This window comes from Pinus tabuliformis, chromosome 9 (assembly GCF_031772625.1).
Source record: "Pinus tabuliformis cultivar Carrire ecotype Pingquan chromosome 9, CPIR1, whole genome shotgun sequence".
Taxonomy (NCBI): Eukaryota; Viridiplantae; Streptophyta; class Pinopsida; order Pinales; family Pinaceae; genus Pinus; species Pinus tabuliformis.
The window spans coordinates 280080835-280107857 of NC_142307.1; the positions used below are offsets into that span (position 1 = coordinate 280080835).

General features: G+C 39.3%; 1 protein-coding gene across 1 annotated transcript; it reads left to right on the plus strand.

Moving 5' to 3' along the window:
* Window positions 1–22070: 22070 nt before the first annotated feature.
* Window positions 22071–22712, plus strand: LOC149148251 (uncharacterized). The gene has a single exon (XM_089442116.1). It carries the CDS (start codon window positions 22071–22073, stop codon window positions 22710–22712), a length of 642 nt encoding a protein of 213 aa, XP_089298242.1.
* The last annotated feature ends 4311 nt before the right edge of the window (window positions 22713–27023 follow it).

Consider the following 27023-nt stretch of genomic DNA (forward strand, 5'->3'; position numbering starts at 1 on the left):
CATACTGGGCTGTAGAATGAACATTTTAACAATGAACAGAAACTCCAAACTCCAACCAAACTGTGCATTGCATTGCATTACATTACATTATCAATCTCAGTTATTGCTTAAACCAGGAGAAATGGTATATAGAGATTCGGATTTGGTATGCAGCATGTTGGTTCCCCAAATTGGTAGATCAGAATTGAAAATAAATTTAAGCTGGTTAATTTACAATAACAGATTTTTTCCTCTATGTAACAGGGTATGTATAATTTTTTGAAATTAATATGTGTATATCACTGGAAATGTATAATTTCTTGAAATTTGATTTATAATATTTTAAAAATATTGTTTATAAGTTTAAATAATAAATAAAAATATTTTAGTGTTAATTTTAAATAAATAATTTTAATGTTTATGAATCACTAAGAAGCAAACTTTTCTGGTGGATCTATCTGAAACAATATTTGTGTAAACATAACAGTCCTAAAGTTTAGTTCTTTAAAGTGGTCAATGTTCAATATAGGTTAGAAAATATACCCAAAAAATATTCACCCAACACATATTAGAGAATATATCACCAAAAAATCTAGGGATATTAAAAATTGGTGTGATTCATACTTCAATATCTTTCAATTATGATTTCTTAAACTTACATATTTATATTTTAATACATCAAATTAATTTTCACTTTTACCCACAAAAAAAAACTATATTTTGAATAACTATTTTTTTGTAAAAACATACTTTTAAAATATCTTTGAACATTAAAAAAAACTACAATATATTTTTCACTTATATAGCTATAAAAATGCTTTCAAAAAATAATAATAATAAGCAACCTGAACAACAACCAACTTCTTAAGTTCTTATTACCACAAATCGTGATTTTAATTTTTTTACCATATGACAATTTACCACAAATCGTGATTTTAATTTTTTTACCATATGACAATTTAGGGTTGAATGGATTGAATATGATTGCAGACACTTTTTTTTCTCGACCATTTGGAAAATTTGTATTTTCTCGCCTATTATGTATTTTAAAGATGGACTTACTTATTTATTTATTTTTTAATTTGTTTTAAGTTAGCTATATATATAAAGAGTTGAATATATATTTATATAGAAGCAAGTTTTTCTGAAAATGTTAAATACATAGTTAATTTGTGAGGTTTAAAAGTTATTTTAATTTAAAACTTAAATAAAATATTTTAGAATATTTAAATATAAAATCATAAAATAAAAAAAATGTATTTTTAAAATATTTATAATGATGTGTTAATTTGCATTATATATAATTTATTTTTTTAATTGATTAGAGAAGTCACATATATTTGTTTTAGTTTTATGATATATTTTAATGTAAATCTATTTTAATTCCATAAAGTATTTTTTTTAATGTAAATCTATTTTAATTCTATAATTTTTTGAACATAAATTTATTTTTAACTTTTAATTTATAATTTTTTTACCAACATAAATTTATTTTAACTTTGGATTTACCAAGGGTTGAAAGGATCAAATCTCTAGAGATGCAAACTTTTTTTTTGAGTGCAAAACTTGAGAAAATATTTGTAAGTAGAGAGATTTGATTCCTCTATGCACTTGGTGTATCTGATGTTAAGATGGATCTACAATAGTTCTTAATAATATAATTTATATTTATATAAATTTCACATATCTATATATACAAATATTCTTATTTTTTTATTTTATTAAAACCATGATAATATATAGTTTTTTTTTGGTAAGTTGTCTTTGTATTGCAATATAAAAGATTTACATCAGTTTGGAATAATTTTTGTATTTGGCTTGCCACCTTGGAAACAAGATCAGAGGTAGTAAAGTAGACATTCATTCACTTGCAAATTTATAGGAGAGTCCATGAAAAACAATGACCAATTCCAGTTGTTGCCCCACTCAAGGGGATACCAACAATAAGAGACCAAAATAACAATCTTGTTGAACTGCAGAGTGTGGGCTAATAAGAAAATTAAACTAAGCATAGAAATCAAGGAAAATAGAACTATAGCCCTAAGGGCTAGCTAGAGAAACCAAAGCTAAGAGAGCACTGCATCGAATAGAGTATTATGAGAATAGAGAAGTATATAGGTTGATTAGTTGTTCCTCAACCTTGTATTGTGTAGGAATCAAAGAGATAGATGGCGAACCCATCTCTAATAGAGTCAGTTGGCCTTCCACAAGCATATGGTCTCAAATTTCATCTAACATGTGCATAAGATTAGTGTGGGATTGTTTTCTATTCACCAAATTTTTTCCAAGTAGCAACTTGACATGCCAATATAAATCAATAGTATGCAAGTAATGGTTATGATGGGCATGAGAATTACCTATATCTGGAACCTAAGGAGTAATGGTTACATTAGAATCAAGAGTGACTTGTTGTTCATGGTGGATTTCTTCCTCCACCAAATGAATTTCCTCTTGTATGTTTGGTGGCATGCTGGCATGAAAGCTATGAGTTGAGAATTTTTCCCGAAGGCATGCTATAACACATCTTGAAGCTCCATGACCTCCATTGTCGCAGCTACAGTGAGCTCTTTGCTCCGTCATGGCTGTTAGAGGCATCAAAATATCACACAAACTCGAAATGATTTGAGAGGAGAGCTACATGAAGTGGCCATGAAAGAAGAAAGCCATTACAAATTGCTAGTTAGGTTGCATTAGCGTGGAATGAGGGATCATGCCTTCCCCTTTTAAAAAATTCAACAACATAGAGGGGAAAATTGTTAGCAGGGATAGGAGACAACGCACCTAGGAAACTAAGTGAAAATCCAAGTACATTGAGAGTAAAGACACGAGTTGGAGGAAGCGATGAAGGAGAGTGTTGGGGTAAAACTACCAGCCTAAAACAAAGCGCATGTTGTGGAGTAAATAGGTACACGTCTAAGTTTTCCAAGGGTAACCAACCTCCCACCTTAGGATGCAATACTTCTTAAATGCTTGTTGAAGGAGATACATGTGCAAGAGGTGGATGTGGGAGGGCATAAGCCCCACCCCCATTTATTTCAATGCTTTCCATCCCCATCGGGGTACTCATATAATGAGAAGTTATATCCTAGAATTCCTATTTTAATGGGGAAGGGGGGAAGAAAGACCAAGAAGAGTGGTTGAACATAGAGAGTATAACACAACCTTCATCAACCAATTGATTTGCAAATCAATAGCTGATCTATGGATATGTGAGGGAATGGCAGTAGAAATTTGATGAAGGAGTTTTTTAATGAGATTTAGGGTGCTTTCCAATCTTCTTCTTTTGGCGATTTTTAGAGGGATCTATAGAGGAGATCAGTAATCAAGGAAAATATAAGATGAGATTCCCCTTTAATGATTAGGTGAGAGAAATTAAGAGTGGAGAAAATTTTTAGTCTCAAGAGCTTTGAGATATACTACATTATTTATCTAAAATACAGATGAATAATGTTTGTTGTGTATGAGCAAAAGATTCCTTTATAGCCTGTAGGGCTAGGGTTTCCCTTGCACTTCCCTTGGAGGAACCATCAAAGTTTAGTTTAATAAAATTGGGAGGAGGGGAAGACCATCACGAGGGGGAGGAGAGAGTTGACGTAGGAGGGGGAAATGAGAGTTGAGCATGGGAAGAGGGAATATTAAGAGTAGTGGGAATAAGTGAATCATAGTCTTGGAATTCGTATTCTAAGGCTAACCAATTGGAGATAAGGATCGTTTCTTGGAGATTATGAAGAAATGTTTTCCAAAGAGAGAGACAACCAACATAAATACTAATCGAGTCAAATGGAGAGAACTTGGTATTTGAGACTCAAATATATGTATTTTTAGTTCTTTTGTCCCTCACCTTGAGTTGACAACTTTAATGATTAAATCTTCATTAGGATGGAGAGAAAATGTGAAGGGAAAACCTAATGAGGAGATTGTTTCAAGTAATTTTAGTAGCAGGGGTCTGAACTTTCTTGTCAAGAGATCATGTGTTTGAAGCACTTTCAAAGAATCCTTGAGACAACCAACAATGATGGTAATTTCTGAGCTTTATTGAGATTTGTCAAGTTGAAATGGAAATTGATAGTTTAGAATAGAATCAAGACTCCACTTAGCCATGAAATTATGTACCATCTTCAGAATGTATTCAAACCATTTTCCCAACTTGAATGTGAATTAGTTAGTTAGGTTTTTGCAATGAAAACAAATGGTATGCTGCTAATCATCTATCCTCTATTAGTTGGAGTGCCATTGCCATGAGGTATTTTAGGATTATGAGAGAGATTATTAATAGATTCTTTTTAGCTCAAAATATTGAAGAATTTTTTTTGTTGTACATAAAAAAATAAGGGTTCCTCAACATGAAAAAGCCTATATAAACAAGGTGAAATGAAGCCATATTCATGGGTAATAATATGAACCAAGAATTTGATAGTGGTATATTGCAAAGTTGATGATGAGGTTGTGTTAAAAAACTGGAGGAAAATCTCCTTGTTGATTTTGATTATGAACCACACCCCCTTGCCATTGATGTCAAAGGGGGAGATAAGCAGAGGTGTGGAGAAATCACAGAGAAATGCTTCTCAGGACAAAAGGGGGAGGACAAATGTGTTGAAATCAATGCTAAAGGGGGAGATTGTTGGCAAAATTGGCATTCATGGCAAAGGGTCAATTTATGTATGCACCCCATAATTGAAGCTGATGGTGTGCTTATTATGCTTGCGTTGATGGTATGTTGCAAAGGGTTATTGATTATGTTGCTTGTTAGAGGTATGGACACCAATATGATTGAAAATGTTTTATGTGTAATTATAATTTGAACATTGATTGTGTAAATCTAATTAAAGGTTGATTATAGTGGTTTAATTAAAGGCTTATTACAGGTGCTTAAAACATTGTGATGCAAGAAGCCTTTGGCATTTGTAATCATTAAAGTTGGATTATGATTTATATTGTTTGAATATTTCAAAATTCATCTTTTGTGTTTTAATATTCAAAAGTTGAAAGAGTTTGGAAATGAAGAGACGACTTTGGAATGCAAAGAGGAAAAATTTTCACTCCATATTCCTGCATGGAATACTAATAGCCTACAAACTATCTTTATAAAAGATGTGCTTTTGGAAGGAAAAGATGGTTGGTGAGATTATGAGTTGAAAGAGTTATCATGAGACAATTTTAGAGAGTTACCTGGCACAAGAAGATATAGTAAGAAGCGTGGATGTGAAGTTAATTTGAGAAAGAGAAGGCATAGACAAAGAGATGGAGGTATGAAGAAATAAAGATCAGGTAAACCAACACATTTTTTATTTTTTTTATAAGGTGATTATGCTCTCATTTCAGGTAGTATCCCAAAAAAGAACATGTTGGAGCTTGTTTCAATGGATGTAGAATCTTCGAAGCAAGTTGTATCTTGCAAAAAAAATTGAAGTTGGAGACTCTTGTAGGTATAATCATGTATAAAATTAATGTAAAAGAGGGAGTAGGAGCTTCCCAACAAGTTGTAACTTTCAAAAGAGTGGAGATGTTGGAACCTCCAAAAGCTAATGTAATAGTGGAAGTAGGACCTTGCCTTTGCATCATGACAACAAGTTCATGGTTTTCTCCCTTTATGGGTTTTGACTTATATCTGGTGTCCATATGTGTTGGTATTATGTGTTGATGTTTGTTTTCATGGAATGTTGTTTACATATTAAATTTTTTATTTATATGATGTCATGTTTATCATTAAGTAAGTCAAATAAATATTGAAAAGAAAATTTAACAGAAATTGATTTCCATGAATGCACTATATTGATTCACCTCCCCCTCTCAGTATTGTCAAGTTTCCACTAGGGTTTCCCTTAGAGGCACCATCGAAGTATAGATTGATAAAATTGAGAGGATGGGAAGACCATTATGAGGGGGAGGAGAGATTCAATGTGGGAGGGGGAGATGACAGTTAGGCATGGGAAAAGGGCACATTAAGAGTAGTGAGAAATGAGAATAGGTGCATCACAATCTTGGAATTTCGACTCTAAGTCTAACCAAATGGAGAAAATGATGGTTTCTTTGATATTGTGAAGAAAGGTTTTCTAAAGAGAGAGGTAGGAGTCTTGAGAGTTGTGGAAGATACCTTGATTTCATTCTTTCTAGAGAATCCATAACACAAATACAGGCGTAGCACTCCAATCTCTATTGAGAATGGGATTGAAGAATGGGGAAAGATGTTGATTACTGGTGTTATAGACAATTTTGTGCCTTACAGCAACAAGCATGAATTGTCAATAATCCAAGGGATCCAAAGTTCCCTAAACATGATGTTCCTACCCCTAGAGGAACAAGGTCAGCAAACCAACAGCTCTCAGATCAGTTCTCCACCTGAAAACACTCAAAAACAAGCAATCCTGAAATCAAAGCAGGTGCTCCACTAGGTTTCTGCGCTGAAACTCAGTTGCTCCATGGTGTACCTGCGTTGCAAAGCAAGTGGAACAAAGGCCACCTGCGCTGAGCGAGATGGGACAAGTGGCACAATGAGTCATTGCTCTGGAATCTTCCAAAAATGACACTTGGATCAGGGATTTCGCCTTGTGATGAGTCAGAGGCTCTGTTTCTCCAAGTGGAAGCAAGGTTCTCCAAGTGGACTCAAGAACTGAAGATCAACTAAAGATTAACTGAAGAGAGAGAGGACACAAGGCAGCTACACATCAGTTGCAAGCTGACTCATCCTTTCTCAATTCATCTATATATTGAGCTCTCTCCTATGAGCTCATGGAGGCTGGAATTTTGTGCAAAGTAATGATATGCTGTTGGTTTCACTATTGAGCTATTGGGTGATTGTTTGAGAGAGGTGAAGAGGAGAAATTCTTTCTGCTGGGAGTGTTGCTGGGTTGGAGCCTTCAATGGTTGTAATACTCTCAGAACTTTTACTTCTTCATTAATAAAAGCTATTGAGGTTCTTCTATGTGCTCTTGTTTCAATAATATATTGTGATGATTGCATGTTTGGTTTACACTAATCCATGAACCAGTTATGATTGCATGCCTCTTGTAGTTTCCTTCTTTGTTATTTTGCAGGATCTCATTGTAGCTGGGCAAGCCAAAAGAACAAGGAGCTAGGAGCAAGCGGCCAAAGAGAAGAGTTTGGATTCGACATTAAGCGCAAGGCAACGGTTAGTGCATTTCTCCATTCTCTTTTGCTTTCATAAAGAAGTAAACCTTAAGTAGTTTGTTTTACAGTTGTTGCTAAGGAACTATCACCCTTAGAGTGGGATAGGGTCATCCGAGTCGGATACTTTTCCCTACAACAAACTGGCGACTCCACTGGGGATCGTATCCGTTTGATTGTGTTTGTAGTATTTTGCTATTCATTTCCTGAACAAAAGAGTACCAAATTGAAAAGCTTTTTGACTATATCAAAAGCGAAGTAGAGGGCAGCTACTCTGGCTCATTTCTGAGCAAGTTCATGATTTGAAGAGCTGATCTACAAGGATCCTTGTAAGCTCTTAGTGATAGCTTTGCACCTTCCTAATCATCCCTTTGAGTGTGCTTGACTGATTGTTTCTGATTTGAGCAAAAACTGTGCATTTTTGAGAAAATTATGACCCGGAAACTGTGAAAACGCAATTCTCGTTTTCCAAAGCAGGTAGTACACAGGCTACCTGCTTTGCAACGCAGGTCCCGAAGGGGCTACCTGCGCTGAGAGCCAGATTGGCTGTGCAGCACCTGCGTTGGCCCAAATTTGCCTAGTGCATTTGGGGTTTCCTCCCTTTCTCTTGCCTGTTTTCACTTAGATTTTGCTGCTAAGTGTCAGTCTTGTGCCTGTTCTGAAACCAATATTACTTGCCATCATTCTGCCTCTGTTATATAACGAAATTGTACTTGTTCTTTGTATTTCTTACTCATTTACAATTTCCCATAACGAAGAGTAAACTAGTCTTGCTTTTGGCCTCTTAGATCTGAACCTGTGTTAGGCATTTTGCTGGTCTAAAGAGTTAGCTTGTTTGCTGTCCATAGCTGATTAGTCATTTTACTTTCGTCATTATGGTTTGATTTCATGCATTTCCAGTGATTAAGAAAGTAAATCTTAAGGTGTCTTTTGATTTTGGACAAGCTTGTTTACTTTCGCTTTAAATCGAAATCAAAGTTATATAACGACTTTCTTTTTGTAATCCATCCACATTAAGAAAGGGAAAAGAAAATACATGCATTGTGCATTTTTGCATTTGACTGTGTGCTTGACGATTTAGGAAAAAATTGCATTTTAGTGTGTGCTCTATGATCTGTGTGAAAAGATTTGCCTTTCTTTTCCCTCAGTAGTTAAGGTTTTCAAAGTTGAAAGATTGAAAAGTTTGCTTCTCATCTTAGACTGCATTCAGGAATTTGTTATATACATCTCGTGGTGATCCTTAAAGGCAAACTGCTAAGCAAGATCAACATTAAAATAAATCCAATTTACATAACAACGCTTTGTAACATAACGCAAACACATAGAGGTCTAGGTAGAGACGTGTTCCGGCGTCATTAAACATAGTGACTGTCGATCTCTACGAAGGTGGGTGATTCCTCCTGAGAGTCGGTGGCACTAATACGGACTTGTGCTCCCACGTACCGTCGAGTATATATTGGGAGACCCCTATAGGCAATTATCCTTTATCCATAGGAAGCCGTGTCGGCCGCCCTACTGATCGCGATGCAGTGAACACAGCATTCACGAAGATCGACCACCCGTACCGTAAAACGTATTCTGTGGTTTCGCGAAAGGTTTGGCACACCCTCTGCCTAGATCTCCAGAGAAGTTTCTTTTGGCCTTTTTCGAACTCTATAACCGAAAAAGTCCATCCGAGCATTTGTCACTTCGGGCTCGTTAAAACATCGAAGGCGACTAGAGTCATCTTTAGCTTTTTCTCGACTCTTAAAACATGAAAAAGCAAGTTTGTGTCTAAAAGCGTCGTAAATAAAATTTATTTTAAGCGGAACATAATCACCTGTTATTCCCACGTTGATCTTTCAGTTGAAAAGTATGGAGCCCACCAACCAAGGAAATAACCTTGGTGGAAGTCCAAATCCCTTCTCCTCTTGGGGAGATGTTGGTGCGCCTCATATGGCAACATTGTCACTTCCAGGATTGACAATTGGCCTACCTGTATGGCTCTTTTCAACGAATGTAGTCCAGATCGCCACTAATCCTGAACAGTCGAATCAACAGTCAGACCAATCTAAAGCTACCCACCAGCCTTCCACTTCTTATAATCCTTCCTCTGATCCTTCATCTTCACAAGGTAGAGCCGGCAAAAGTCAGCCTCCCATGGAGAAGAAGGAAAAGAAGAAAAGAGAAAAGAACCAGAAGGGGCCTATGGCGAAGGCGACTGGGGGCAAGCAAAAGACAGCTGACAAAAACCCACACACTGCACCGACCGGGCCTAAATCGCCATGTGTCATTTGCAAAGGGGCCCACTTCCATCGTGATTGTCCTTGTATTCCCCGGATACTAAGAGACTGGTCCCCAAGGTTGCACAATCCGGTAGCATCAACCTCTGGTAGTCATGTTGATTGCAGTCCGTCAACTAGCGAGAGTGAAGGACGAAGAGGGAGACCAAGATCACCCTGTATATTGTGTGAAGGCGATCACGCCATCCACTGATGTCCATTCTTAGATGAGGCAAAGAGAGTTTTGGAAGATCGTCCGGTTTCACGGTTACGACTTCCTCCTGGATACCAAAAACTTGCGCCTAATCCCTCGATAGTTGAAAATCCAGCTGACCCGCTCAAGTGGTCAGCCGAAGTGTCGGTCATTGAGAATGAACCTACTGGATCCAGACCAGACGAAAGTCTAAAGGTCGAAACGGCAGTTGACCCGGTTCTTCCTTCAGAGGTTTCATCATCCAATGACTCCGTCATTGAAGACCCATCTTCAAATGACACCCTCATTGAAGAGGATAAAGATGACACCGTCCATATCCTTTTCATCAACACAGACTCTGATGAGCATCAGGGCAATGCGCCCATTCCTTTATCGCAGGAAGGAACATCGTCAGAGTCGTATCCGACCGTATATTCGGTCCCACCACCAAGCAACCTGGTTGTATCCTTTGATTGGAACCAACTAGGCAGACCCCGGTTACCAGCCAGTATCCCATTCAGAATCATAGTCCAAATCTACAGAATGGTGATGGCTGGAACTATCATTGATGAAGGGGCATCTGTGAGTATCCTTTCCTCTGTTGCTTGGAAAGCACTGGGTTGCCCGACGCTTTTACCTGAGATGAGAAATCTATCAGGTTTTGATAAAGGAACCAGTCACCCGTTAGGGATTCTCCCCAATGTTCCAGTTACATTGAAAGGGAAGACAGTTCATATGAACATCATGGTCGTCCAGGGACCCTTGGTTTATAACTTACTCCTTGGACGAGACTATATATATTGCATGGAGGCAATAGTGTCCTCGCTCTTTAGAGTCATGTGTTTTCCGCACGAAGGAAGAATGGTCAAGCTCGTAGACCAACTTTCATTTCCAGGATCACGCATCGTAAATAGTCAAATACCATCCCTTAACGGTCTATTCACTCAAGGAATGCCACCGCCCCCGGTTCTACTTCCCGATGAATGCGAGTAATTCGAGAAGAAAAGAACTGATACCAAGGGGGCATGCACCCTGGCCTGCCTCGGGCAGAGAAAACCTTAGGTATAAAGTTAATTTCCGCAGAAGAATGGACTAGTCCGTACCCCGTCCGAAAAAGGAAGAGAGGGTTGTTCTAGGATAAAATTCTTTTGTCAAAGTTATGTGAAGCGGAAGAATCGCTCCCTTTGTCTAAAAAAGTAGGCTCTCCTAAGGAGGGGATCTATTTGTGGCAGCAAGAAGGCACCATCTTTGAATGTCAAGCCTCACCCATTAAAACAATATGTTTTGAAAGAGAGTAGGGGCAGTCTTCAAAGAAAGAGAGGAAATTGCGGCAACAAGTAGTCACCATCCTTAGAAACCTAATGATAGACATCGCCGAAAAGAGAATTTAGTTTGCGGCAGCAAACAAAACCATTTTTCGGATAATAAGTAAGAGGACAGAATCTCGAAATTATACTTTATACCTGGGGGCATGTAAACCTTTTGGAGTGCAAGCACGGGACGACTATTTATTTTTTTTAATTTTTTAGGTCCTCCCTTTAAACCCGTAGGTCTAACCCGTTAAACTCGTAGGATTAGCCGTTTCCAGCTTGCATAAAGAAAGGATGAAAGGCAAAAGTTAAAACCTGCCAAATTGGAGTAATTAGTGGGGTATCGCTCCTTAAATAAGATTACCTCACCTAAAGCATTCCTTGTATTAAGATTGGTATAAATTGAGCAGTTTTAGCAATGTTCATGCTCGTTAAAAAATAAACGCAAAAATCGAGCAGTTTTGTACAGAGTTCATGCTCGTTAAAAAATAAACACAAGTTGTGAGCAATCTTTCCCTAGCAGTTCAAGCTCATCCAGAAAAAATGAACCGGTAAATAACCTGGAGAAATGTAACCTTTGAAAGCCGTATTAAAAGCCCTTGGTCGTGTTTATATGCCATCACCTCCATCCGTTCATTTTGGGCAATCGTTCATCTCCATATGTGTGTTTACCCATTTTGAGGAACAGCTGCGAAGAGTGATTTCACTTAGCCATCCTTGTGACACTGCCGTGATTGGAAAATTCCAACCTGTACCTGGAATCTGCTGCTATCCCTGTTTATCACTCGTTCCTCAAAAGACAAGTATTCTTTGAGCTCTTTTCACTGACTCGTAAAATATGAAAAGTTTGCCGAGTTTTGGCCTTCCAGCTCGTTAAAAGGACCGGAAGAGCTATCCCTCCTCTAGATTTTAATCTTTTTGGACCTGAGGGATTATTGCACAAAAAGATCGAGCGCTTGTTTTGTTCGGCTCGTTAAAGAAATCGAAAATTCATCCCTTCTGTATGGTTTTATACTTTTTCGGACTTAAGGGATTAGAAGACGAAAAAGGAATTTTGGAGTTAACTTTTCGTACCTTTTCAGACTCTCTAAAAATGAAAAGGACCGAGTTTTCCTTGTCGTTAGACTCGTTAAAATGATTAAATAGTGACAAACTTGTCTTTAGACGAGAACGAGTTTCCCTATCGCTAGGCTCGTTAAAACATAGCGATGGGCTTGCCCGAAGGGCAGGTTATAGAACAAGCATATGTTATCCTCCTCAAGCTTGACAAAAATAAAGAGGTACTGGTCAGCAATGACTGGGGAAAAATTGGGAGAACCTCACAGCATTAATGGTAGCAAGTCGCTCTTGAACATGACACTTTGTCCTCCGTATCACATCGGGTTGGGTTGTTTCATTCACCGGTCTCATAACCATGGTCCTCGCCACACCATCCACAATTGGGGTAATGCTACCAATCCATCACATCAGTGTCGTTATATGTTCAAGAGATGTGGTTCTGTAAAGAGTCAACCGTGTTCCATCCACTGCCATACATTATCCTTCATCCACTTCATGACCGCCACCCTGAATCATACATCACAGTTTGTTTTCACCTCATCACAATCACTAGCTCCGTTCCGTGTCACTGATGTGGGATTCATTAAGGCCCTCCTTTGACGGATCGCTCCTTGTCGACATCAGCTCATTATCCAAGGAGTTGATCTAGGAACACCCCCTTCAGTACTTTGAAGCTTGCATGCCTCAATGGCAAGTTTCTCACTTCCGGCAACAGGTATACATTAATGACCTTCGACCAGAAGATTTTGCATGGTGGTCGATGCCAAGTCCTTTATTCCCACCATGTGGATTGTACTGCCGTACCTTGAGGGTCATCATCCTTATCGGTGATTCCTCTCGCGCTTGTTAACGGTTTACATCATTGACCGGTAATCAAGCGATGTCTTTCCATGTTCGACTTCAAAAATTCTCACATGGATCGACTTGTACATCGAGTGAAGATCGGAAGAGATTGAAGACCCCGGATCTAGTTTCATCCATCCGGGCTGCGATATATATTCAGGACATAAAGACATTTGATATGTACATCATTACAGCAGATGATCATCCTTCTCAAAGGATGGTAATTTCAGCAGAGAATTATCAGTCTACAATCAGACGATCGTCTGTTCTATGTACCAAAATGTATTTATAAAGCTGAGCATGGGAATGCCCGCCTCAGCTAGATCATGAAAATGTATGAAAAATAATGTATTGTATTGTATCTTATTACAGGACACTTCTCAGCAGATTGAATGAACTTCGGATCCTCTCAATAAAGCATTTCACCCGATAAACGACCTCATACTTTAGGGGGCATCTGTTATAGACAATTTTGTGCCTTACAGCAACAAGCATGAATTGTCAATAATCCAAGGGATCCAAAGTTCCCTAAACATGATGTTCTTACCCCTAGAGGAACAAGGTCAGCAAACCAACAGCTCTCAGATCAGTTCTCCACCTGAAAACACTCAAAAACAAGCAATCCTGAAATCAAAGCAGGTGCTCCACTAGGTTTCTGCGCTGAAACTCAGTTGCTCCATGGTGTACCTGCGTTGCAAAGCAAGTGGAACAAAGGCCACCTGCGCTGAGCGAGATGGGACAAGTGGCACAATGAGTCATTGCTCTGGAATCTTCCAAAAATGACACTTGGATCAGGGATTTCGCCTTGTGATGAGTCAGAGGCTCTGTTTCTCCAAGTGGAAGCAAGGTTCTCCAAGTGGACTCAAGAACTGAAGATCAACTAAAGATTAACTGAAGAGAGAGAGGACACAAGGCAGCTACACATCAGTTGCAAGCTGACTCATCCTTTCTCAATTCATCTATATATTGAGCTCTCTCCTATGAGCTCATGGAGGCTGGAATTTTGTGCAAAGTAATGATATGCTGTTGGTTTCACTATTGAGCTATTGGGTGATTGTTTGAGAGAGGTGAAGAGGAGAAATTCTTTCTGCTGGGAGTGTTGCTGGGTTGGAGCCTTCAATGGTTGTAATACTCTCAGAACTTTTACTTCTTCATTAATAAAAGCTATTGAGGTTCTTCTATGTGCTCTTGTTTCAATAATATATTGTGATGATTGCATGTTTGGTTTACACTAATCCATGAACCAGTTATGATTGCATGCCTCTTGTAGTTTCCTTCTTTGTTATTTTGCAGGATCTCATTGTAGCTGGGCAAGCCAAAAGAACAAGGAGCTAGGAGCAAGCGGCCAAAGAGAAGAGTTTGGATTCGACATTAAGCGCAAGGCAACGGTTAGTGCATTTCTCCATTCTCTTTTGCTTTCATAAAGAAGTAAACCTTAAGTAGTTTGTTTTACAGTTGTTGCTAAGGAACTATCACCCTTAGAGTGGGATAGGGTCATCCGAGTCAGATACTTTTCCCTACAACAACTGGTCAAGTCCAAGGGGCAAGACTCAAGTTGGAAAGGTTGTCTAAAGAGTTTGAAGAACTGGTTCCAAAGATCCTGGGCCGGTGGATAGGAGTGGAAAATATGTTCATGGTTTTCTTTGTTGGCTTGGCATAAGAAACAGAGTGAGGGACTAACATAACCCATAGAGAGAATCTTATCCCAATTTAGTGTTTTTCTAGGGAGGAGAAGCAATAGAAAATAAAGTTATCTTGGGCCAAATATTATACCCCCATATTTTGGACCATACCTATTGATTCAGAGTGAGTGTGAATAGTCACTAGGAAGCAAGTGTCTTTGATGGTTAAATAACCCTATGGTCGATATCCCCAATGAAGTTTGTCTTCTTTAGAATAGTGGATTGATTAATGTAGAAACATCTACTTGAAATGTTCAAGAGCTTGGGCTAATAAGGGGATGTCCCATGAGGAGGGAGATTGCTGTTGGTATTTCAAGACCTTTTAATTTGATAAGTATTTCTAATGATTTTTTAGTTAAATCCTTTTGAATTCACATTCATCATTAAGAAATTACGCAAAATATCTCAAAAGTACAGGAAATAATGTCATTAGGTGTTAGAATCAGAAAGGAAAAAACATTTTCTTATCTTGATAATTACTTGTGATTCATTTGTATTCTTATTATATTTTTCAATGTCCTCTTATATCTTCTTATCATCAAGAAACTACCAAAACATAAGTGCACGAAGATCACAATAATGAGGACACCGGATGTAGGCTCTCAATCAAGAAAAACCCCTCTCCTAGGGGAAAACCCAAAAATTCTCCTGTTCTTCAAGAACCAAATCAAAAGAGACAACCAAGACCCTTTGACATGGACAATGACCTCCTTCAATCCACTAAGTCAAACTCCCAAGAAATTCCTTAAAAGATGACAAAAAATTTCTTCTAGTCAACAAAAGTCAACCCTCTTCAATCCTACATCAATCACATATTTCAACCTTCTACATCAATATTTCGAGCTCTATTGCAGACCTGCAATTTTTGGCCCTTCTGCAACTTCATAATCTTCGCACATGTGGACTAGAAATAAGAGAAAATGATATTATTTCCTTTGCTAGGGTTTATCTTCCTTCTTAAAGCATTTATCTTCTCCTTTTCTTTCCTTCGCACTTCCTTAGATTTCAGATCAAACTTATTTTCTTGAATGCCACAATAAGTCGAATTCATAGCTGATATATAGTGGCTTTGTGAGGTCAATATCCCTTCATGAGGTCAACTTGACAATTCTTGAGGCCGGCTTGGTGGAGGAGGCACAAATTACATTTTTGACCCAAACATAATTTTCTTCTTTGAAACAATAAGCCCAAGAAGAGTCTAATACAAGATGGCAAGGACAATGACTCCTGACACAAACCCTAGAAGCACACAATGGGTGCTTTGACCTAGAAATATAATAAATTGAGTATGAAACCAATGCTTATAAAATAATAAGTTTCTTTTATTTTACAATAAATTTTATTTTTCTTTCTTTTTGCAAATACATAATAATTACATCATGTCATGAGCAAGATAACAATTGTGAAGACCGATACTAGTTACATTTTCAACACTCCCTCTTAACTAGGGAGGTATTAATAATTGTTCAACCGATATAAATTTGACCTCAATTTGAAGTGTTCCAAGAAGATTATAACAACATATGCAATGTTAGATACCATCAAGGCAAAAAACTGCCAAGATATCAATAAAGTGTCATTAAGGCTACCTGCCAAGACACTAACTCAATAGGGACTATGATGTCATCAAGGAAACTTTCCAATACATGTGCCATTAGGCTACAACCCTGGTATTAACCCAACAGGATTTAGATACCATCTAGGCCTCCATGCCAAGATACAAAACCTCAGGGTATCATCAAGGTCAAACACTAAAACATAGCTCCTTAAGACCAAGATACCCTCCCACACCAGGACCTTGACATCATCACGACCAAAATATAACTGATATCTCAATACCAACTAGGAAAATATGTCCTCCCAAGTAACATCATACTAGCACACAACCTAAGATAATCATCTCTCCCTCTTAGATATATCCATCAAACCAACATGCTTATCAAATATTCAAACTTCTGAAGGAGAGATCAACACATGAGCCACTTGCTCATCCACAAGAACATATTGTAGCTCCATGACCCCAAATAGTATCAAACTTCTAATGTATTGGTTCTTACTATTAATATTCTAGCATAAAATTCGGGTTCCTCATCTATTTTTATGTTTCTTAATTCATCGTAATATCCAAACAAATTTCGACAGAAGCTTCCTTTTCCAACCTCTCAAGTAGCATCAAACTCAGCCTCATCACTTCTCAAAACAAGCAAGTCTTTGTTCACAACTTCATTAAACAAGAGTATCCATCAGTAGAGATTTATCCATTCTCCGATCTTATTCTTTCTTCATATTATTTACTATACCTCATGTTCTCCTTCTCAACTATGGAGGATATACACTTTTCTTCATCCAAGATCCCTCTCAACTTAGGAGATAAGTCCATCATCAACAACTTTATTCTTCTAGCTACACAGGTTGTTTCTTTTGCATCATCATATCATCAGAGAAATTTGAACTTTCAATATTTCAATCCTTTTATCTTCATATAGCAACATAGTCACCTTTCAATCATCAATGTAAGCTTCAATGCGATTGGGGTTCTTATAAATTCCACTTTCCATCTTGCTCAACATCATCATAAATTCATCATCAAGTATGAGGTAAGCATACATCTTCAATATCATCATAAATCATCATTAAGCATGAGGTGGGAATTGGTTTGGGAGATGGAACTCTGGCAATTGGCGGCAATGGCGATAACCTAACCCTAGGTTTTTCTCCGTTCGAAATCCCTGTTTCCCATGGCAGGCATCAGGCCAGGTCCATGGTTCACGGGTATCTGACTTGCGCGGGCCCTTCGAGAGTACATCTGTTGACCCTCTCTGAATCCTGGTTACTGGTTTTATACTAGGGTTTACTACCTTCCCGGCTGATCTTTCTCGCATTGTTTATCCTTCACAACTTGTTGTCGGTCCCCTGGTCGGCAGTTTGGGGTTGCTATTTTGTCAGGTTGCTATGGTGGAGGAGGACCTCGTGGACTACGAGGAGGACCCCATGCCAGATCAGGATATTTGGGCATACAATAACCGACCAGCCATGGAACCCTGGGGCAAAGAGCAAGCATTTTCGACAGTTTCCACCAACACACAGCCCCACCCGCCACGCTCTGGGAAGAAGCACCATCCGGATGTCAACTTGGCGGACCTTCCGGTCCTTGAATGCCCGCCTCTTTCGCCGGCCACGCTTCATCTTCTGGGAACCTGCCTGCAGACTTCTCCATCTTTCGACTCCCCTCTCCCGACCACTGCTCAACTTTCCCTGCCTACGCCCTCGCCTACCACTCAGCCCTCGAACCCATCATCCATTTCTTTGTCGCCGGTTAACCCCCATGTCCCGCAGCGTCCCTCTCGACCCACCATTCATCCCGGTTCTTGCAGCTTGAATCCCCGCTCCCCCATCCGCTCGGGATGCTTCAGTTCCCCGCTACTACCTGCTCGTTTGGTCGGGTCTGCACAGCATAGCACCTCAGACCCGTGTCGCAAGCTTCTCAAGGACTTCCCCATCGGCAAACGCTCAGAAAAACAGAAAAAAGGGAGGTGTCTACGGGCCATCGACTCCGATATCAACCTAACGTTCAGGGAGGACGTTCAAATGGCAGATGCTATTGACACCGCTCGTAAGGTTCTGGTCGGCCGGGTTCGTGGTCGAACCTACTCTGTGGAAAGATTAAAGCAATGGACGGAGGAGATTTGGGGATCATTGCTAAAGGAATTACCAGCAATCAGAGTCTTAGCAAGGGGATGGTTTGCCTTACACTTTCATAGACTAGAATACACTCAATGGATTCTATCCCAATTCTGGCATATTGAGTTGGCGCCTGTTCTTCTGAAGCGTTGGGATCCCCTGTTTGATCCGGAGCGAGAACAGTTGGGCGCCGGGCCTATATGGGTTCGACTACCGGGATTGCCCATGCAATTCTGGACACCCCAAGTATTCAAGCGCATAGGAGATGCGCTGGGCACCTATCTCGAACACGATAAATCCTATGAGCAATCTGGAATTATGACCATGGCTAGAATCCTTGTTCATCTTGACACCAGGGCTGGGTTGGAGGAGAAAATTACTCTGCATCGCAGACATTTTTCGCGCAAACAACTGCTGGATTATGAAGGAGTCCCGTTTCGATGTCGAAGATGCCACAAAGTGGGCCATTTGTACAAGGACTGCCCTCTTCTTTCAGGGGTGACTTCGGAAAATTCTAAAGGTGCAAAACAACAGCCATCTGTTGATCAGAATAGAGGCGACATCAATCAGGGAGAAGGTGATTTGATTCATAGTGAGGCCCCTACGGATGCGGAACCTGGAGGCTCTAAGAAGACTAACAATAGAAGGAAGGCTACATCGACTCCTGCACCACCTCACACCCGGTCCAAGACAATGGAGGATGCATCATCTGCCCCGGGTAATGAATCTCACCCCATGACCTCTGCTATTTTATCAGAAGTTATGTTTTCTGTTTTGCACTCCTCATTACAGCCTATATCTATTGACCCGGGCCCGATTCCCTCTATTCCCTGCTCCATTGCCCCTCCTCCCCCCACCTTCTCCACCACTCCCTCCTCTCATAGGATGGATTCCGCTCACCCCAACCCCTCTTCCTCCCACACTGGCTCTGGATCACACCCTTACCACCTTAGACCCCGGGTCCGAACTAAGTTCCTGGGTCTTGGTTCTTCCCCTGGACGGTCCACTAATCATAAACCATCAAGGGGCCGTCCATCTAAGATCAAATCGGCCATTCAGAATGCTGTGGCAGATGTCGCCCTTGGACGACAATGCACTATTGAGCGGGCACTTAGAGCAATTGAGCCCTCGGCCCTTGGTTCCCCATGATTTGGCTCTCCTTCAACTGCAGGGGATTAGCCAACCCCAAAAAGCGTTTGGCTCTTAAGAGATTGACCCATGAATCCAGATGTGACATCCTCTTTCTACAGGAGACTCTCTGCACCTCGGATATCGCTGTGAGAACCCTTCAAGCCCTTCTTCCAGGGTGGATTTTTCATGGTTTGGACGCAAATGGTCGCTCTGGCGGCCTCGCTATTGGCATCAACCCTAGAAAGGTCAAGCTCTTATCTTCTTGGGGCGGATGGGGCTTTTTGGGTATGGACATTTTCATGGGGGAGCTTGGGATTCCTATTAAAATTATCAATATATATGGTCCGAATCTGAACAGACTGGCCTTCTGGCACAATTTTTTGGGAAGCAACCTCATCACAAGCTCCACCATATTGGGCGGTGATTTTAACTTCTCTCTGGGAGTTGGGGAATCCTGGGGACATCATGCTCAACTTGATCCCATCTCAGAGCAGATGAGCATGTTATTAGATTCTCACAAGCTTGTCGACTTTCCAATGAACAAGAAAGTCCCCACCTGGCACAACAGGAGAACAGGGGAGGCAGCCTTGGGAAGGAGATTGGACAGATTCCTGGTACATGAAGACCTGATACAAAAACTTCCCCTGTACAGACAATGGGTCAGCTCGGGTGGTCTATCAGATCATCTACCCATCCTTCTACAAGTCAGTGGATCCATTAAGAAGCCCCGCACCCCATACAAATTTTTTGCTGGATATTTACAAGACCCTGAGTTTATTAATATGGTCACGGACTTCTGGAGATCGCAACCCCCACTGAGGGCACAGAGAAAGGCAGCGGATTTTTGTGACAGACTCAATGGTCTAAAGAAAATGACTGAGGTTTGGGCAAAGAGGAAACGACTGAGAGATGACCAGCTTCTTTTGGACACGGAGGCACAGATTGCTCAGTTTACGGATGAAAGGGGGACTGGTTTCCTATCAGAGGAATCAAAATCACTATTGAACAATTTGGAAAAGCAAAAAATCAAGTTGCTGCAAGAAAAGGAAGAACAGTGGAGGTTAAAAAGTAGAGCCATTTGGCTTAAAGCGGGTGATTGCAATACCAAATTCTTCCACAACCTCGCAAACGACAGAAAGGCCTCAAATACTATCTGGCAGTTGCCTTATGAACTGGATGGCTGGGTTACAACACACCAACAACTCGCCAGATTGGGTATATCACACTTCAAAAGGCAATTCACTGCCCCGGCAGCCATTAATCTACCAGATATTATCAACCTTGCTGGCCACTTTCCTAGATTTGTTGAGCAGGAGGATTTCGAGGACCTTACTCAACCGGTCACAATGCAGGAATTGGAAGGAACTCTAAAGTGGTTCAAAAAAGATAAGAGCCCGGGTCCGGATGGGTGGCCAGTGGAGTTCTATTTGGCCTTTTATGAACTGTTGGGGGAGGACCTGTTGGCTATTATTGAAGAGAGTAGGATCACTGGACACATTCACCCCCCTATGAACTTCACCTTCATAGCCTTGATCCCTAAATCGGATGCCCCATCGTCCTACAATGACTTCCGCCCTATTTCTCTCTGCAACTGCCTCTACAAAATCATATCCAAAATCATTGCTAACCGTATCAAGCCCATCCTATCTACACACATCTCTTCGGAACAATTTGCTTTCCTCCACCACCGCCACATACAAGAGGCCATTGGCACTGCCCAGGAAGCTCTACACTCCATCAAGCACAAGAACCTCAAGGGTATATCCCTCAAGATCGATTTAGCAAAGGCCTTTGACAAAGTAAATTGGCTCTACTTGAAGATGATCCTCACTCACTTGGGCTTCCCCCCTGTTTTTATCGCCTGGATTATGGGATGTATCTCTTCCGTCTCCTTCGCTATTCTCATCAATGGCTCGGCCTCATCTCCTTTCAACATCGACAGAGGAATCAAACAAGGATGTCCGTTATCCCCACTCCTTTTCCTGCTTGTTATGGAAGGTCTGAGCAGACTCATCTCATCCGCCAAAAGGAGTGGGAGTATCAGTGGCCTCAAAATTATGGAGCACTTTTATCTAACTCATCTTCTTTTTGTAGATGATATTCTTATTTTCATAAACGGGAGTGTCCGGGACTCCACTTCACTCAACGAGATTCTACATCTATTTTGTAGTGCTACAGGCATGGAGATAAACAGGGGAAAATCCTCTATATCCCTCTCGGGTTGTACTATTCAGGAAACACAGCTCGCAATCCAGAAATTCCCCTTCCAGGAAACAAATCTGTTGGAAGGCATCAAATACCTGGGTTTCAGACTAAAACCAGATGGATACAAGATTGAGAACTAGACCTGGCTCATCACTAAAATCGAAAAGAGAATCAACTGCTGGCACCATAGGCTCCTTTCTAAAGCGGGCAGGCTTATGCTTATAAAATCGGTCCTTGAAGCCACTCCAGTGTACTGGATGTCTCTTACCTGGATTCCCAGAGGAATTCTTCACAAAATACAACAAACTTGCAATAGATTCCTCTGGAATGGCAACAAGAAAGGAAAGATCTTTGCCTGGGCTAAATGGTCCAAGATTGCTACTCCAAAAAAGTGGGGGGGGGGTGGGGCTTAAAATCTCTCCCGGAATTTGCACAAGCATTGGCAGCCAAACAAGGATGGCTATTATTAAAACATAATAGTCTCTGGGCGGAAGTCATCCATCACAAGTATATTTGGCCATTGACCATCACAGACTGGATCCGTAGGCCAAATTGGAATAGACAGGGTATCTCTGGGATTTGGAGGGCCATACTGAATGCCATGCCTCTTATCAGAGATAGCCTCTTATGGCGTATTGGCAATGGCTCATCAGTCCGCATTGGTATTGACCCATGGCCAGGTTCAGGGAACGCCCACAATCTACCAGAAGGGCTGGTTCTCCACTTAAATAACAGAGGCATAAAATTTCTCTCACAGATTGGAGACCAGCAGCACTCTACAACTTATTCACAGGCCTGGTTAACTGATCGGCAATGGAACTTGCCCAATGAGTGGAACGAAGACTGGAAGAGATACATACAGGCCTTAATCGAGTCCCATATTAGATTAAGGGATGTAGAGGATGAGCTCATATGGGCCTTAGCAAAAACTGGTCAATATTCGCCGAAACTGGGATACAACAAATTGATTGAAGCCAAAAAACCAGACAGCCACAAAAGCTGGTGGACCTCAATTTGGCAACTGCAGGCCCCGCCAAGAACCAGACTGCTAATGTGGAATATATTGGTGAACAAAATCCCCACTGGATCCAATCTAATGAAAAGAGCCTTCTCAGGCCCATCCCGGTGTGTTATGTGCATGCAAGCGGAAGAAACAACCCTCCATTTATTCCTAACCTGTTCGACCTCCAGAGATATCTGGGCACAGGTCATACACTCTTTAAACATTAATGCGGACTGGTAGGGGGTGGACATACTATCGGCGTGGGATCAGTGGTGGATCTCGGTGGCGGCGGAAAAGCCCCGGAATCTCCCCCTCTTGGTTTCCTGGTACATTTGGATCCGGAGGAATGCGATCATATTTGAGAACAGTATTGTGAACTGGAACCTCCTTCCCCCTATCATTTGCGCGGCCTATGCAGAGATACCAAATGTGATCAATCAGAAACAACCCAGGAGCATCATTCAGGAGCAAATAAACAGAGACATGCCGTGGGCATACTTTGATGGGGCTGCCCATCAGCAAGGATGTGGTGGTGGCATCCTCCTACATCTATCCGACACACATTACTTCCAGATATGTTTGGGACTTGGTCCCGGAACTAACAACCATGCAGAACTGATAACTCTGCGTCATCTTATATATTTTGCCATGACCAAAAACTGCCACCAACTTCAAATTTTTGGAGATTCAAAGACTGTGGTTGATTGGTTTAACAACAAGACTATTTGTCATGCATATTCATTGAAACATATCTTGGAAGAAATTGTTTTTTTCAAAACATTCTTTGACCAGATATCTGTTTCTCATATCTACAGGGAAAGAAATACAATTGCTGACCGGCTCTCGAAAGAAGCGGCGGATCGTCCTCTAGGCGAATGGATGATCGAGGAATTTTCTCCTACAGGGACGTACAGATATTATCACAGGCCATATATAGATGGACCACTTCAGTGAGGCAATGGCCTCAATACCAGCATTTTGATGAGCACAATATTTTGTTATATATTTTTGTATATATCTCAGTATGTTTAGTATGAACTCATATGTACAACAACTCCGTACTATTATGATGGACATTGTACCTATCTCAGTATCCCTATGGGAACCTTATGTTTTTTGCATTTTGAATAGTGGCGACCTGCCACAATACAGCATATGCCTATGGGCATCAACAACATGTAATTTCTTATCAATAGAAATTATGAATTTTCTTCTTCGGAAAAAAAGCACGAGGTGGGAATTAATCTACAACATTATCATAAAATCATCATAAAGTATGAGGTAGGCATACATCTTTACAACCTCTTAAAAACTATGTACCTACAAATCTCATTAGCAAGTAAAACCAAGAACAAATATATATGTATAAGAGAATGAAAATAGCTTTATCAAACGAGGGTTACCATGTTATCACAAGGGGAGCATAAACCATAGATATCCAACAACTAAACCATGTTAGGGTTTTAGCCATAGCGAAAGCATTTATGCCTAGGGTTACACTTTCAAGCCATAGACTTTTACATCAATGTTCGCTAGGGTTTTGTCATAAACCCTAGATACAATTATCAAACCCTAAAAATCTAGGGTTTTATCATATTAAATATAATATGATTATATTTTAGACAATTGGAGAGCATAAACAAGCACTAAATTTTTGGACTGAAATTCATATGGATTGTAAGCTAGTTAGAAAGGATGTGGCTTTGACGATTTTGATTAAAATTTATATCGATTGTTAGCCAACCAAAAAGGATGTGGTTTTGAAATAAGTGGGTGTGACTAGATGAATTTATAGTGTAATGTTTTTACATTTTATTTATATTCTTACTTTTATGTTGCGTAGTCTAACTAGATGATAATTTCACCTAGAAAAGAACAATTTTTTTGGCATAATTTTGATGAAATTCGATGATTTTTTTTTGGAAATCCAGGTTACAAATGCCAAGATTCAAAATTTTTGGTGCTTAAGGGGTCCTTGAGGGTGTTTAATCCATTTTAACCATTAAAAAAATGATTCAAACATTCCCAGTTTCATATTTTTTGAAAAAAATGGTTGGATTCCGCTGAGAAAATCGTCGTCCGACCGAAATTGTTACCAAGGAAAATTTTAAGGATGGAAAAATTTCTTGAAGTTTAAAAACATTGGCGAATCTCACTAATCCCTAATATGCAAACTATAAAATGTTTATTGATATATTTGTAAAATTATTCAAATTTATAATGATTTTATATATAGCCTCTATACAATGTTGGCGATTTTTAAGGTAAAATAATTTTATATTCTAAAATTTGGGCGAATCGTCTTTTATAAAATTGGAAATTGGCGAATCTTTTTTGTGGAAAAATCATGGAAAATTAGCCCACTGGGCGAACATTAGCCCCTAAAATTTTCCATGATTGTTACCTACGTAGACAAGTCCCTTTTATTTTTGTCAAATTTGTTGGAATACCAAGTTTGAGTTATAAAATATGTATAATGTAAATATTTAGGAATTTGATTTTTTGGATTATCAAATGTATTTATACATTATTAAAAATAAATAAATTAAAAAAACTACAATTTTACCAAATTTGTTTATTGCCAATCAAAAAAGGAAAAAAAGAAAGAAAGAAGAAGTTAAACTGACCAAAATAAGAATATGATGGTTATTGTGTCTATTTATGCCAATTATCAAACAATACATGACATAGTGCGTGGGATTAAATTTAATTTAGGTGATTATTGAGTGTTTTCATTATGAAACAATTAATCATATTTAGGTAATTATAGGTATTCTAATTATCAAGTGACATGAATGTATATGAATTATGGATGACAAAAGAGATCAAATTCAAGTAATCATGGTGATATCTAACTGTATATGCCTCTCAATATTCATCAAACAATTATAGCTTTGTCAATAATATTATGGTTCTTGTGTATATTCACTTATGAAAAATGGACACAAAGAGTCGTTGTTCCTTTCTTCCTAAGCAATTTCATTTTCAAAATTAATTGTGTGTGTGCAAGATAACACAAATGACATCTAATTGGAAAAAAAATGCGTGATTTTTATAATACACATGTTCACTTTTTTGTTGTAGCCTACTTGGTGAGATACTCAACTCTCACTCGTGAAATTTAGGTTCAAAGTCCCTGTAATGAAATTAGGCATATCATGCATGTGTTAGTTGTGCAACATATTTTTTTTAACGAGAAAATAATTAAGTACTATTTTAATAATATGAACTTGTAATTAGAGGGAGATCACAATGGAAACCCTAATGCCTTCCTCCACCATCCTATTTATGGGATATTTTCAGCTCTAAGACTCTTCCTTCCATTCAAGACCCCCTCATTTTGGTGCCACTGCTGTAGATATGGTAAACCAAGGAGAATTTCTTTTCCAACAAGGTTCTTCCCACCTCCAAAGTGATTTCATTGCTCCACATTTCTCAAAATTTTTGGTCTTTATCAAGCTAATCTCAAGGTATACCATATGTATGCAAGTGAAATCCATTGACTTTATCTATACACTTGCAACCATAATTCAAGATTAGAAAGGAATCCCTCTGTCTCAATGCGGCTCCTACACAGGGGTAGGTAGCTTTAGGAAGGGCATTCACTCAAAGATTACAATAAAGTAAATGATTCTTTAATCCTACTAGTCTTAAGATTGAATGAAGGAGCCAAATCTTGGGGTGTTCCCTCTTCCTCTCAATTGTGATCCTTTAAGGATGCTCTAAATTCAGATCTCTTGCAATCAAATCCAAAATATCTCTTAGGGCCAACCTTCATTATTGAACAAGTAGAAGATATTCCAACTCTAGAGGTAGATAACACCCAATCTGATCTATCTTGCATGACATATGAGTAGAATGCCATTATTTTCCACTTTAATTGGCTTTGGTCATTGACATTTGCACTCTAGGAATGGGTGAATCAAACTTGGTCCCAAAATACAAAATTATTTTTTTGTTTGACGAGTTTCTTTGTGGTTTATTTCAAAAATCAAGAGCATCATTAAAGGGTTTTTGATCAAGGACCTTGGTTTTGCAGCTTCTTGGGGCTCTCCTTTCAACTATGGTTTCCTAAATTCAACCTTTTCTCCATGACATCTTTGACCACCTCATTTTGGGCAAGTCTCCTTAATATGCCCATTGATTTGTTAAATCCGGATATCTTAACTTCTATAGGAAACTCAGTCGATAGTTTTATTAAGATGTATACAAATATTCTTGGGAGAGGTATGATAACATTTTCATGTATCTGTGATTAAATATATCTTAGAAAAGGGTTGCTTGATTGGATCCTCATTAATATGAATGCCCTATCCTTTTCATAGTTGGTGGACTACAAAAACATAAATATTAGCTGTAGGACCTATCAACAACCATGTCATCTCTATAATGATTTCCCTTCTTCTCAAGGGCATTCTCACCTCTTTGATTGCAAGAAAAATAATTGAGGATGGAAAGACCTAGTAGATCCAAAAGGATCTCAGAATTATTCAGCTCATAAGAAAGACAACATGAAAAAAAAAAGATTCTTCAACCAAACCAAGTTCTCCA